Source organism: Apteryx rowi, unplaced genomic scaffold (genome assembly GCF_003343035.1).
Source record: "Apteryx rowi isolate R43461 unplaced genomic scaffold, aptRow1 scaffold_21, whole genome shotgun sequence".
NCBI classification, from domain to species: domain Eukaryota; kingdom Metazoa; phylum Chordata; class Aves; order Apterygiformes; family Apterygidae; genus Apteryx; species Apteryx rowi.
In genome coordinates this window covers 4,442,626-4,458,175 of record NW_020448419.1, presented here as the reverse complement: position 1 = coordinate 4,458,175, position 15,550 = coordinate 4,442,626, and the positions used below count along the sequence as shown (strand labels likewise).

The 15,550-nt window shown below is 35.2% G+C and overlaps 1 protein-coding gene across 16 annotated transcripts in view; it reads right to left on the bottom strand.

Moving 5' to 3' along the window:
- Positions 1-15,550, bottom strand: part of SLX4IP (SLX4 interacting protein) — a 105,662-nt gene that overhangs the window by 55,770 nt on the left and 34,342 nt on the right. For 8 of the 16 annotated variants that reach the window (XR_003253254.1, XR_003253252.1, XR_003253253.1 and 5 more), the window contains exons 3-4: positions 6,525-8,218; positions 4,396-4,519 (exon numbers count right to left, since the gene is read on the bottom strand). The exons of 1 other annotated variant lie outside the window; for it this stretch is intronic. Coding sequence is in view for 10 of the 15 variants with exons in the window: in XM_026064188.1 (XP_025919973.1) it covers positions 4,396-4,519; positions 6,525-6,692 (292 nt within the window). In the remaining 5 variants the exon portion in view is untranslated. Of the gene's footprint in view, positions 1-4,395; positions 4,520-6,524; positions 8,219-10,599; positions 10,649-15,550 lie in introns of all 16 variants that reach the window. 7 more of the 16 variants (XM_026064191.1, XM_026064193.1, XM_026064192.1 and 4 more) reach the window with 4 other exon arrangements.

The following is a 15,550-nucleotide window of genomic DNA, read 5'->3' as shown; positions in this document are numbered from 1 at the left end:
AGAAAAAGTGATCACAATGAGTATGACTTTCTTAGAAAACCAGGTAAAAAAAATATTAAAAAAAACCATACACAGTCCCAGGGAAAGCTGAAAAAAATCAAGTTGGGAGTTCTCTGTGCCATGTGACAGCACGCACTCTAATTATTTTCATTGTAGGAGAAACTGTATAACACAAAGATCTGAAATCAGAGCAAAAATGTTCCATCGTCAAGCCAAGAAAAACCAACAAAGATGCTAGGGAAGGAATGAGAAATAATCTGAAAATGACTAGTAGGATAAATATCATTAACTTTTTCCTCCCTCAAGAGGAGGAAGAAGGTGGTCAGTTTACAAGATACCTTCTTCCTTCCTTTCATTTCTTCAGTGGAGATTTCTACTAGACATATTTTCTTTACGCATCCTCCTTATTGTTTCCTCTCTAGGCATGTAAACTTTGCCTTCTTCCTTAATTTTTTCTAGCTTTCCCTTTAATATTCCCCTGTATTTAAAAATCTCTGTTCAGTCTTCTTTATAGCCTCTTGTTATGTAATTCTCTTTGCTCTTAATCAGAAACAGCCACCTTTTGCGTAATACAAAAAAAAAGGCTTTGCTTTTGTCCTGTTCAGGTCTATACGGTCTTTTTATATCTAGATGAGCATTATGTGCTTGACAACATCACTAAAAAACATATGTTATCAAGCAGTACAAGCAGCGCAAAGAGAAAACGTATTGCATATATATAAAGAAAAGTTATAACTTTTAAGATTATATAATTGTAAAGTGAAGTAGTAAAGTACTGTTCTTAAATGAATAAGCAAAAATCACTAATGTATGCCTTTTATTATTGGTTGATTTATACTCATTGAATTTCAAATAATGCTATTGAAACATACATGATCGATGCCCTTCTTGCATGGTTTTGTCCATGCAGATTGGGTGCAGGCAAAATTAAATCTTTCAAAATCTATCACATTTTAATTTTCTCTTTAAAAAAATAAAACAAACTAAAATCAAACACATTTGGACATTAATTAAACGAAGGAAATGGAGAGTTTATACCAAAGCCTATGTCCAAAGATTAAATTAAAGCTTACTTTGGCAAATCGTTCACACTGGCCATTTGGGAGGGGCAGGGAAATTGTTCAGACAGAAGGAAGAATAGGAAGAACTTGCTTGTCTTGGCTACTTTCACTCATTTTTCCATTCTTTCTTTCTTTCTTCTCCTATGTACAACACCCACAGATTTCCTAATGAGACGGTATGCGACCCACCACGCTGCTGTGTGGGTGTAACTTAAACGAAAAAGAAAAGTAAATTAACAAGTATGGATATTTACCTTATGTGCTGTAAAACTGAAAGGTGGTATTAAATAATATTAATATAAAACATAATATAATATTAAACAGAAATGGTGATATCTGCTAATTTTCTCTTCAAAATAGTTATGGTAGCCATTGTAACAGCCTCTCCTCTGTTCTGCAGAGCTGGAGAGCAAGACCAGATCTGCTAATCAAAGTAAAGCAGCTTGGCTTTTATTTCTGAGAACAATCCTAACACAACATGCTTCAGTGTTAAAGGTGGTCTAAAATTTCTACTAATAGTGGCCTAATAATTCTGACTCTAGTAACTTTTGAATACATCCTGCAACGTGGAGAAGAAATAAGTAATTAAAAGCGACCTGAAAAGATGCGAGTTCAAAGAGGGGTGAAGTGCTGACCAGGGATACTCGACGTAGTAAATAACCAGCTAAGAAAGCATCTTAATTCTCTCCATAGATACGCTCCTCCTTGCAACAGTGGGGATTTCACAGCAGCGAAACTCTAGACACAGACATGCATAACTCTGAGCAAAAGAAACCACATTCAGTTTGAAGAGCTCCAAAACTTTTAGTAGCCTCCAAACGCAACAGTAGCTGCAAGCTTAAACATTGCACCAGCAGCACCTACAGAACGTACGTGCAGTCATCCACATACAGAGCTTGCACGTTTCTTTGTATACTCCAAAAGACTGTCAGCTAAACACTGACCAGCTATCTTGTGCTTCATCTAACTGGTGGTGGTGGGGGCGGGGGGGGAAGAATCTTTGACCAACTGTGGTCCTAAAGAGGAAAATAGGCACAAGAGCTTTTGGAGCCATGCTTGAGCTGTAACTGCTAAAGAGAACCAGACGTGTGGCTCACCTAAAAGGGTCAGTCCCTTAGAGGCAGGTCCCAGTTGCTCTGGTGAACACCCACCTATTCTATTTCTTTCTCAGGTAAGAGTAAACTTGAAAGCAACTTGAATAAACTTGATTCTTGGACTCGAACAAAACACCCCTTTCTTTCGAATAACAGCCCTGAGCAACACAGGCTGAGAGAAGAGGAAAGCGCCGGATTTGAAATTTTGCTCAACACGAACGTTCGTTATCACAGATTGCTTTCCTCCTTTATTTTTTAGTGTTAATTAATGACAGTGATACTAACTGCACAAAATTGATGAAACAGTAATTCTGCCTCATCCAAAGTAAATACTCTTTAGTCAAAAACAACCACAGACATTACTGATTACCTCTTTCAATGCATATTACTTAAGGTTTTTTTATTTTCAGGAAATAAGGGAAAAAGTCATGCAGAAGATCAGTTCACCAACCCTAGGACAGTGTACCAGTATTCTGACTGAAGAGTTTGGGATATAAAGGAAAATGCAAGACCTTAAAATCTCACCCCCCCCCTCAAATTTGTGCATCTGTCTGCATATATAAAAATTTAGCTTGTCTGGCAGTTTTGTCTCACAAAATTATTGTTTCTGAAAACATACTTTTTATTCAGGCAGGAAACTTTAAAAAATAAATAATATGAAAAAAATTGTTTCTTGGTTAAAAAACCAAACAAAAAAAACACCTTCACATAATAATTTTTCCTCCCACACTTTGTGATGTCCCTCTGCTTTCACTGTAAGAAAATTCTATTTATTTAGTCAGAACTAGAAAAGTACAGGAAACTAGAAGTTCATATGTTTTACAAATATTTATAATGTTTTAAAGGGATAAAATGAAGTTCCCACTTGCAGGGGAGAAAAAAGTTTGAAATTCTTTAAATGGCCTGAGGCACTTTTTGCTTATTTTATATTTTGTACTTGTGTGGAAGGAAAAAAAAAAAAAGAAAAAAAAAAGAAAAAACACTCTTGTCATGCCATAACAAACCAGCTCCCGTGTATTCCTAACATATTTTTACAAGGCATTCAATAATCTTGACTGCAATACTGAGCTAGCAATAGTGTTTAATCTGTTTTCCTTATTAAAAATAATTCATGTTAATATTGATAATACTGTTTAAAGTTACAACCATCAAATGGAATCTTACAGCAATATACCTTTACAATAACTCAAAACATTTTGAGAGGCAAAGAATTTGTTCAGAATTAAGATTTTTAATATATGGCATACTATAAGTATATAATTACTTTCATTGCAGAATTAATATTTCAGTAGACATCTATTTCAATACATTTAAGGAAATGTAAGAAACACAGCTATTACTGTCCTTTTCTGTGACAAATTTATAATGCACTCTAAGCTGGTAATAATCAAAAGTCATTATTTCACGAAAACTATTTGAAATTAAATTGATTTTGTGCTATAACACCAACAGATAACCCTCTATAACACCAACAGATAACCCTATCCACTGCAAAACCCACCACCCATACTGGTGGGTGCAGAGCAGCTAGTGCAATAACATTATACAAAAATCGGCAAGCCATTTAGAGCCCCAAACTGATCCAACATTAGAACACAGGCTGTAGTAATCAGTATCTACGAGCCTAAAACATGAATATATTCGTAAGTGCATCTTTTTGTCTCACCACCCTCACAAACACACACACACAACCCAACAAAACCGTTCTGATTGAGTAAATGTTCTTCCTATTGCTCTTTTCTACACGATAATCACCCCAAAAGGCTCCCAAGTGCATCAATCTTACTGCCAAACACGCAGTAACACACGTGAAATGACAAATGCCATTTATCATATCATAACAAAATATAAAGCGTGAACAGAATGTCAGAAGAAGGAGAATGAAAGAAGTATTATTTCTAATATAAAAAATGTTAAAGTTTAAGTGGAAACCAAACCAACTAAACAAAACAGCAAGATTTCCATCAATTTTGGAGGATCCAGGATTACACCATTTATTCTTTTTAATTCTAATGATAGACTCAAATATTAAAAATATTCTGTTCTTTTTTTCAATTAACGTACAGAAAATTGAAACCCACTTAATATTTTCAATAATGTAGCTGAAATGATTTTACATATAAAAAACTAGACACTTTGGGATTACTGGATTTTCTGATGTCAAATTTCTCATGATAAAAGTAAAGAACGGCAGTTTCTACAATACTTTGTTTTACAATAAATTAAATAACTGATTTTACCTGTTAGAAACAAAGGAGCAGATGCTGCATGTTCCATCGATTTCCATTGACCGCGTTGTTTGGGAGCTTCCAAGTAGTGTTTGACCCTTGAAGCAACTGCATCTTCTAGCAGCATGCAGAGCTCCTGAAAGAGTAACCATTTTCCTAGCTAGATCTAAATTTACATACATGCACATAGATGCACAACAAAAATAAGTATCAAATCACTCCCTTTAACATATAAAGAAACACATATATGCAATCAAGTACTGAGGTACTAAACAGAGATCAGAAGCACATAATTTCAGAAGAGCATTGGAACAAGAGAAACATGGGGAAAAAAAATCAAATAATTTTGTTATATATTTTGAAAAATAAAGGAGGAAGTACATTATGATTCAACTCAGACACACTGTATGATGTGATTTACATTATTTATAGAAAGTCTTTAATGTTAGAATTCTCAACGGGGGGGGATGAAATAAACTATGACATTACAATACTACTATTCATTTTTGAACAGCAAATTACCTAAATTCATTTGCACGCAACCAAAGCAGGAAAAAAATAAGGCATGCTAAAAATGTACCATAACATGAGAAATTTAAGCAGAATATTAGGGAAAATACTGCCAGGAATTGTCAACACACTATTCCTCTGCAATAATTCTTATAAAACACAGCAGATATTTTGGTTTAATTCAGTGTAACATTTTTAGGGAAGACCTGGAGCTAGTTAGGTCACAGTAACCTAACTGCTCTCGCTCATTTTGATCTTTCTCCTCCTAAACATAACCATTTATATCTTGCACACTTCTTTCAGCAAAGCACAAAGAAAACCATATACAATCCAGAGAGAAAAACAGGCCTTTCAGCCAGAATCACCATTAAAAAAATAAAATTAAAAAAAATCTTGGAGTAAAAGCAAAAATTAATCTCTCTAATACTAGAATAAGTTTTCAGATTAATTCATATGCACATATTTTAGCCTTTTCCCTTAGTATTCTCATTGTCCATTGTGCATAACTATGTGCTCACAGAAATGATACTTTGTGGGATACAAAGATATCATTTTACCTTTTTATAGTGTTTGGACAACAGACAAAGTTATATTATCACCATCTAAAACAAAACAGCTTGGCTTTAAACATACCTTAGATTAATCTATAAAGTATGCAGAGCAACAAAATGTTAATGTATTGCTCTAAATTAAAGCAAAACATATAGGTTGGTGAACCACAAACAGTATTTTCTCCCTACAGTTAGGGATATAATTTCCTTTCAGCTTGAAGAATACACTTATGAAACATAGGATCTTATTCTTCTGTTTAACTCGTTAAAGCAATCTCATTACACATTCCTTCAATAGGACTATGGATTCAAGTTAAAATGAAAAGGTCTAGAAAGCAGCTGAAACATGCTATGCATTTGGTTCATTCTGCAACAATAAAGATTAGCATGCAATTCCTTACTTTACATGCAAAATATTTATTTTAGTTTGTATGCTTATGGAAATATTATTTAAATAGTCCTCCATAAAGTAGTATATAGACCTGTATATATGAAATTATAAGCAAGACCAATTTTAAAGAGAATCATCACTGCTTATTTCCCACTGCTAAAAAGAATGTATAACTGAGACCTTATACATGCATAGGGGGAGACCATAACAGTGTCATGAATAGAAGTCAGAATAAAAAAACCTGTCTCTCAAAGTACAAAGCAAAAGCTGTGACTTTATTATTCCAGGCAAAAAAAGAGGTCGGTCAGAGAGGCAAGGGAAATTAGAAGGGGCAGAAGGACAGAAAAAGAGATAAGCTCCAAAATGCCTCAAAAGTATTGATGTGCATGTAGCAGCACTTCTTGACAATCCCAGGATGATTCTATCTACACATGACAGTAGTGTGCAAACTGTGGTCTTTAGAAGGCCCAGCTACACAATGTGCACTGTATTTTCTCACACAACCCTCATGCTTACGGGCCCTCATTTAGTTGCCAGCCTGCTCTACGCAATTCACACTGCAGCAGGAGCAGGCAGTGGACCAGCCAGCACTGCTCCCTCCTTCCCCTGGGAATCACATCACGGAGCAGTCCCATTAAACTGCGATCCTTGTTCTGCTACAGTGCTTCTACATGGGTGCGGGTGCATACCCACGTAACAGCCTTCGAGAGGGCTCCACTTCCTACCAAGAGCAGCCACTGAATTTCATCCAGCATAAGCAGAGGATCAGAAGACATCAAGGTTGTGTTACAAGGGGTCTGAGAAGCATCTGCTTTTCTCACTGTCAGACAGACAAGCAAAGAGGGCCATGCCACCATTCTGCAGAATTTGGAAAAGGCAAAATTGTTGAAAACTGCTTGAAATGAAAATTTAAAAGTTCTGAGGCTCTTCTAAGTTTTCATAGGGGCACAATTTGTCTGCAATATCTTACTGACCTTTTTCTTCCCACTTTAACAAAGACTCTGAATACAATTTTCAGGAAGTAAACTGTAAAGCTATTCGAATCACACTTCTTAGTTGTTGAAAATACGCAACCTTTGTACTTCACTCAAAACGTGTGGTCATAGAAATGTAATGAATGCTGCCCTGTCATGCCTCTTTATTAAATCAATCATGAGCTAATTTCCTGAAATTTATATCTTTTGTTTTGGCAGTCATACAAATACATTTTGAAAACACTTAAAAGTCAGATAACCAGGATGGTAAAGCCAGTTATAAATAGAAGCTGTAATGTGTATTCATTCATTGAGAAAAAAGAAACCTAAAAGATCTCCCCTATTTTCTTCTTTTGCTGGTTAATAAAGCGCAAATCAGATGAATCACATACTATTAAATATTCTGCTTTCACTCTCTCAGAATATTAATTTATTGTTTCTTTTAATTTTATTCAAATGTATTACTTTGAGAAATACTAGGATGCTCTGTAGTGACAAGTTAATTACACCATTATTAGAAAACCTATCTGCTGAAAACTACCGTAACAGAGACTTGCGGGAAAGTCCACAGGCATTTGAAACATGTCTTGCATTCATCTTCAACAGGGAACTTCTCAAGTTTCCACACAGACTGAAATGGGGAAAAACTCCTCCCAATAATTCATCACAAGATCCTAGCAGAAATCACATCGAATCTCATGAACGTTACATTCTTAATTTTGCTGGTCACTGACGCACTGATTTTACAAGATTTCATCTACTCTCAAGGCATTTAACAATACATTTCAAAATAAAGACTGGGAATCTCTTTTAATAAGAGATAAAGGATCTACTATACTTGATCATGCATACTCATGAAAACATTTCCTTGCACTTATTCTCTAAGTGTAATATCATTCACATTTCTCAGAAGATGACAAAACAATTAATAAAAAAGGTATTTCGCTGACAAACTCTGTAGAAAAGGTATCTGTCACAATTCATTTTTTCATCACTCAAGGTAATTTGCAAACACTCACGGGAGATATTTTTTTTTAATTAAAAATTATTTAAGCCAGAAGAATCAAAACAGCAGGCACACACATGCACGTACATACACAGAGTTTAAACATTAAAAGGCAAATAACAAGTGGTAATGTAGTGACCCAAAAAGAGATAGCACATATTGTTGACTTAGGGGTCCCACAGGAACTGTTCAGGGTTAGGTATAACTACAATATTCTTATTATAACACTGAAAAATTCTGAGCACTTCAGTGCAATCCAGCTTTTTCTCCCTGCAGCCACATGCTTTTGAAGTAGAATTGATTTTTGTTGTACCTCCTTCTCATGGTCTGAAAACCAGCTGGTGTCTTTACTGGAGCCTTGAGGCAAAATATGAACATCCACCAGAACAGCAAAGTTCCCACACTGAAAAAAAAGGAAAAAAAAGTTCAACTGTAGCTGGTAAGAAGCACATGTCTAGCAGACAAGGAAGTAAACAAGCAGGTAAGCATATGCATCTGATTCATGGGTACAGCAGGCATAACGTAAAAGTTCGTAAAAGATTTTAAAGTATGGAATTACAAATTTAACTGTTGTCTGTGTGCTTAACAAAAAACAAAAGCATTAAGACATATCTTGGACAGCTAAGTGAAAACTTAATAACAGCAAGCACAAGTACTCAGAATTTTCTTCTGCTATGTATATGTCACCTTAAAATCTGAGTTTCAAGCAAATTTTAACATGTGAAAAATATGCTATTCCTTCACCAAACTCCCATCATTCCACTGTCTGAAAAGTTAGTACTAAATTAGTTATCTACTTTGCATGTTAAAATTAATAAGTCCTTAAAAACTTAGCTTCTCTAGAACTTTTCCCATTCCAAATTAGCTAACTAAAAGAAAAGCAAGTTTGAAGAATTTGTGGTAACTACCTAACACTCATTGGCATCTGTCATTTAGTCAATATCTTGAGTAGTTAAATGAAAATAAAACTAAGCTATTAATAACTGTTGTATCTAATTGTTAGGATGATACGGGCTACATCTTAAGTCTCCTCAACTATTTCTGAAATTCCTTGATAGGCCTTAATTGAGGATACCGCAACACAAGAGATTTAATGATTTTCTTCTGTCAATATATCAGTCATTACAACAAGATGCTAATATAAAGAACAAATATATCTGCTTAGTTTCACTGTGCACTAAACATCCCCTAACAAGAAAATATTTCTCTTTTCATGTGCAGAAGTATAGTACGTTATGAGCCTACACTCTCCCTTTCTTCCACTGTCACACAGCCCAAAACCTCACTAACAGCCTTAAACCAAACAATTCGCAAGGTAAGAGCCAATTTTACTATTTCGTTTTTGGGGGCTTGTGCCATACTTGTGATGTAATAAACTTCACTCTTTCAGAGGACTGGACGTGTACGGTCATGACAATTGCCCACATGGAATGTCTCACAGAATGGAAACAATATTCTGATTCCAGCCAAACTCAACTGCGTACATAAATTCCAGGTCTTAGACTTGGCTTGTTTCAAATACATGTTACAGCATACACTTCCTGTCTTAAATCTCTCTATATATTTGCCCTTCACTGCCAAACATCTGCATAACCCAAGACAGAATTCCAATTGCTAACAGAACTATTTGTATCAATAGTAGAATATAGAGTTATTTATAAATTTACAGTGTAATTACACATCACCTAGAGTCTAAAAGGTACATCTATATCTAATGCTTATGGTATAGCAGAACAGTCTTTAAAAGTCCTCTTTCCTGTATGTTTAGTATAGACAAAGAACAGCAGGATTTAGGCATGATTTTACTGGTCATAGCAACATATGCAGTAAATTATATATTTCTAGGTTTACTAACATTTAGATTAATACTCTGCATAATTAACAATGAACAGAAATACTTAAACAATTTAAATATAACTACAGTAAAATTCATGATTAATATTATATTGTAAAACTTTGGCAAATGAGAAGGGCATTGTGAAACCAACTTGAGAAACTAAGTTATTTATAGGTATCACTCACTGAAAAAAATAGAATGCTTTGATGTATTTTATTAAAAGGCTTCTCTTTCCTCCAGAGAACCAAGAATTACCAGATGGCTGCAATAGCAAACCTCTCCAAGTTTTAAATTGATGACAAAATATCTCTCAAAAATCTCTGGTGAATCATTAGTTAGCCCCAGCAAACTTTTGAGCTGACTACTGAACTTCGAAGTTACCAGACACTGCATACTTTTGGAAGAGAAAGTACTTAATTTATTTATTGGTCAGCACCTATAACAAAGGACAAGTATTTGATATATTACAAAAATTCAAATTATCTAATGCTAGGTATTAATTTGACTCATTTTGCATTAATTACAGAAATATATAGTAGACAGAAACCTAACGGCAAACTAGAAAGAACTTTTAAAAATCTTATTTAATACAAAATTTGTATTGGAAATGATTTTTTGGGGGTATGATTGGCAAAACTGAAACCTGAATACCTGATCTGATAAGAAACACATATATAATTTTAAAAGACAACATAAAAATTGACGTATCAAGAGCCACAAAAGTAACATTTTACTGAAAAATGATTACATAGAGAAACAGATGCACCAGTGTGGTATGCCCTCATAATTCTAGAATTCAAAAATCTCTTTATTTTTCCAATCTGATTTTTTTATATTAATATACTCACTGTAACAGCCTAGTAATATTCACTGTTATTAAACAAAGGGTTTTAAATTATCTCAGAATGTTGTCAGTGTACAGTAATGGGATTTAATTCATAACATACTTCCAGGAATCAAACAGTTCGTATAAATTCATCAAACACTTCATAGATTCTGCAAATGGAAAAGATAACCAGACATGTAACATAAACAGAATGAATACCAATGCAAAGTGGTAAGTCAGTCAAGCAAAGTCATTTCCTCATAACTTGTTAAAACCTCAGCCCAGGATAAGTACATGTTTAGACGGTAGATTATTACCTTAATTCCCCAAATCAATAGATAAACCAAAACAAATATATTTTATTGCCAGGCTCATCTTTACAAAACAAGCTACTGCTATGTGGGCATTCTCATGTCTTTAAACTGCATCACTTGCAGCTTAAAAACATAAATGAAAATATGTGGGAGTCAGGGATGAGCACGGTGACTTTCTGTTTAGTTAACATCTTTCCAAACATGCTGTCTAAGGTGGGGGAACCCCCTCCCAAGACACACCTTAGTGCTTCCTATTTCTATGATTATTCTACAGATGTGGACTGCAGGGTCAGGATTTACTGATGCTTAGTTAAAAAGGAATCATACCATAATTTTGCTAGCTTCTGTGGGTGAGTGGAAAGCACACTGGTTGCAACTGCCACCAACACTTTTGCTTGCCAGAAAGACAGCTGCTAGCATCAGTGACACCTTCAGCCTAGTAGCAGTAGTTAGCTTAAAGCTTGCTGCCTCTGCTTCAGATCAGAAGGGTTTTTGTATTCCCAAAAACTGTGTGTAGGGAGGGAGGGAGGGGGGATTGCTGTATTGTCTTTCTTTAGATGAACTGATATCCCCCCCAATAAGATTTGCCTTGTTTATGATCGATTTTAATTAAAGACAATTTTGAAATACATTTCACAGTTCTGCTGGGAGAAAAGTGTGCCCCACACTGTAAAACTTTCCATCTTCCAGGATAAGCATAGAGGTGATATTTCTTCCTCATGTAGCCTCTTCTCAGAGAGTTGCAGTATTTAGTAACAGTGATGATTTTATTCCTGTCTCAGATGTCAGTAGTTTATAAAAAAAAAAGAAAGAAGACTAGACCCTGATGGCCACTCTAAAACATCACACTGCTGAGAGTGGCTTCCAAAGACAAAATTAAGAGGAGGTACAATCAGTCTCCAGGTGGCAAAAGCATGGCAAGGAAGAGTTTGAGGTTTTGTGACAAAAATAAAAACGAGCTGACATGAAATATCTTCTCTCATAATAAACAGCACAATAATGTTTCATATATTCCATTCCTTCCAAGTGCTTTCTAAAATCAGTAAAGTGTTCCAAGCTCAATTATGTAATTTCAAAAATCTACAGCATTAAGTATGACAATTATGTATTGTCATTGGCCTACACACTGTGCTAACCATATTATGACAATACATGGATGCTATCTTCGCTTCTTCTAGGCTTTTCAGAAGCAAAAGTTTCTTCTCCTTTACCTTTCTGGGTCCAAAAATATATATACATAGCAAGTTTTTCCTTTGTTTATACATCAGGACCAATGATTTTCAATATTTTGACTCTTTTCTGTTTTAGAACAATAGCAATAGGCAAAAATCACTTAAGTGAGTGAGTGTACAGCACAGGAGATGTATTTATCATTACACAAATCTAATCTGCCTTTCATTTAAAAAATGTATCTAGCAGTACTATGTTTCTAGCTAATATACAAAGCTGACCAAACTGTAGGACACTTTCCAAGTAGCCAAATGCCTCATCATGCATATGCACATGGCTCAGAATAGCTATTTATGCAGTTATCACTGCTGACGACTGTATGGGAGCAAAAGAGGTTTGGTGAACCCTGACATCATATATTTCTCATTGTTTTAAGAAGTAGATAAAGTTACATTTTGATATGTAAATGGCTTTTGCAGATATTTTTCCAGAATCTCCAGGGTTTGGGTTTGTTTTTTATTTCTTGTCCTAGGGAAAAAAAGAATTGTGCGTTTTGGGGATAGGGGGAGAAGTAGAAGGATAGGCATTTTTCATCATACAGTCAACTTTCACGGAAACAGTGCCTCCCTAGTTACTGTTCAAGGCAAGGTGATTTTTCCAACTCTGAACTTCAGGAGTGAGCTAGGAAAACAACAGGTCATCAGTGACTGACTTTGATCATCTTATGGGATTACTCAAAAGGTCACTCGAAAAGAGGGACTGAAAGTAATAAAAGAGTGGAACTCTCACCTAGTGCTTCCGAAGGAGAGTGGGACAACAGACCAGAGTGAAGGCTCTAGAAGAGGCCACACGCAGAAATTCTCTAGGAGATTATGGTCTAAGTCCATGCTTCAGAACAGTCAAGAATTAAGAAGCAAAAGCAGAAAAATACAAATATTCTTCTAATTTTGATCTCTTTTCTGGAAAGAGACTACTTAGTTCTGGAAATTTTACAAAACTTGTGGTTTGTTACAGGTATCACGTGGCTCTGAGAAGATGAGCTGTGAGCCAAAATATCCTCAAAGACGAGCCATTCGCTAAGTTATTGGGGAATCCAGAGTTCCTTGTACTAGTTGCAAAATGGGACTACAAGATTCTGAGTCACAAAAAAGGAAAAAGATGGAAGATATGCACAACTGGAAGAGTAACTAGAAACTCAAACCCTCAGACTGAGCTCTACTAAGTTTCAGAAAACTTATTTGGGCCATATACTGCAGTTTTTTAAGTGTCCAGCAAGCACAAGGAGACTCTCTAAAGTTATAGCAACCAGACTGTCTTTGGAAATCTGAAATGGGATTATACTGGAGTTACTGGAGTTTGCAAAAGGTTTTCACAAAAAGCTGGTGTTGTTAAAGAAGGTTTATAGTCAACAGCTAACATCTAGATCTTTTTAGTCTCCTGCTTTCAAAATCTCCCTAAAAAAGGAACAGCAGATCAACAGCAACTGCCTAGGGGGACTAACTTGAAGATCTGTCTTCAAAGACAGCTGTACTAAGTTATACACTGAGTCAGCAGGAATCAGCCAATCTAAAATGCATTCAAACTTTTCAAAAGAAAGGAGGAAATTCCCTCTTTATAAGCTGAATGAGGTACATCTAAGTAATCTTTCAAAAGCCAATGGCTTGCTTTTTACGTGTGTAGTCTATAGATCAGAAATTCCAAAAGGGAGGAGTGTTCAATTTTCTGGTGTTTTAGAGGAAGGCAGTAACAAATATCTAAAAATTCAAGCAATAGATTATAGGACTATTGAGACTACTCAGGGGTCCACATGTCAAACAAAGAGGTGCAAGCAGAGAACAGATCTTTCAGATAAACTTTTGAGAAAACAGTGGTCTGAGAACGACACAAACTAGGATGCAATGCAATATATTAAACTCTTAGAAGATGTGGATAGACAGAATATTATGATGAAAGATAATGGGAAAAAAGAACATGAAAGACATGTGGATGCTTCAACCCCTAGAAAACAGAGAAATCTAAATAGCTCCAAATCTGATGGAGATGTGGATTATAATGGAGACATCTAAATTAAGGACTAATACAATGTTGTTAAAACACATAATTATGAGAGATCCACCCAAATCAACAGAATAAAATAAATTAATCAAGACAACTACTTCAAGAACACCCTAATATCTGCAGTAGCAAAGCACTTCCACATTATTTAGTAAAGAAAGAATGTTTCAATGCAAATAGAACACTTCATCACCCACAATCAGGCTGAGCAGTCATTACTTAATCTAAATATCTGAACTGGTCTCTGAGAACTGCTCTATCAAGTACAATGTTGAAAAAGAGGCATAAATTGCATGAGAGAATTAAGCTTAATTTAGGTTGTCAATCTATGCTGGTCTGGTACCAATTCTGTAGGAGGTTTTGTAGCCTACATATGGAAAGGAGTCATGTAGCTGGAGCTCAAACAATTGCAAAAACCAAGTTTTTCCTCAGGGCAAAGTCTCCAAGTAACAGTGCAATCTCAACATTGTTTTGAAAGGATATATACCATGCCCCTGCCTGTGTCAGAACTGATCCAGAAAAACAGAAATAACAGCACAGTATTTGTTCAAGATAATAAAAAGATAATCTGAGATTCCAGCAAGCTGCTTTCACCCTTTTGTTCTAAAATACTCTTATAAGTACTACAGTACCTTTAAAATCATAGTTAGCAGGCCACAAAGACATACTAATCTGTTTTTCAGCTGGAGTGGAGGTAGGTTTGGGTGAGAGGCAGTGTTTACTCTCAACACTCCAATGAACATATTCACAATATAAATTTAATTTTTTTTATTGTAAGTATCAAGGACAGTCCTCAAGGCTTGGACACACCAATAGGGTACCACAGGATAACATGTTACTATGTATCACCCGATCTTTAGTAACTGGGTGCAAATAAAGTTTAGAGCTACCTTATCTTGCTCTCACCCTTAGCTATCAACAATAGAAGTTTGATCTTACGAAAGCAATTCATGATGAGAAAAACAGCCTTGTTAATGCAGTACGAAACTGGAATTTGGGATCTCCTTTGTGGTTTTGGAAAGTCAATGCTGGGATTTAGTTTCTTATCCATATGAAAAGATAATGATACTGGTACACACCTTATACAAAGAGCTATGCAAGTCTGAGTTCATCCATTTTTTAATGATGATCAGATAGTACAGTTACAGATATTATCATAATGAGTATGTAGAACTGATAACCCTAAATTATCATTACTTCCTTCTACTTCAGCACTGTATATCAGAGAAGTACTTAATTCACTAGCAACTTCCATGTCACTTCATTGTAGTAACTACACTGAATTTCAGATGTAGCTATTTCTACACAATCACAAATCTAGGGATTTGACAAAATAACCAGAATAATTATAGGTTCATAATCCAGAACTGGCTACTTAAAGTCCTGCCAAGAAACAGCAGGGACGACTGAAGTTTCCAACAGTCAAGCAATCTCGAGCAATAAAGTGACAATATATTTTTCTGAAGATACAATTAAAAAGACTTTAAAACCTTTTTCGAGCTTTTTACTTGTTAAATAATTTTCACAGATTTT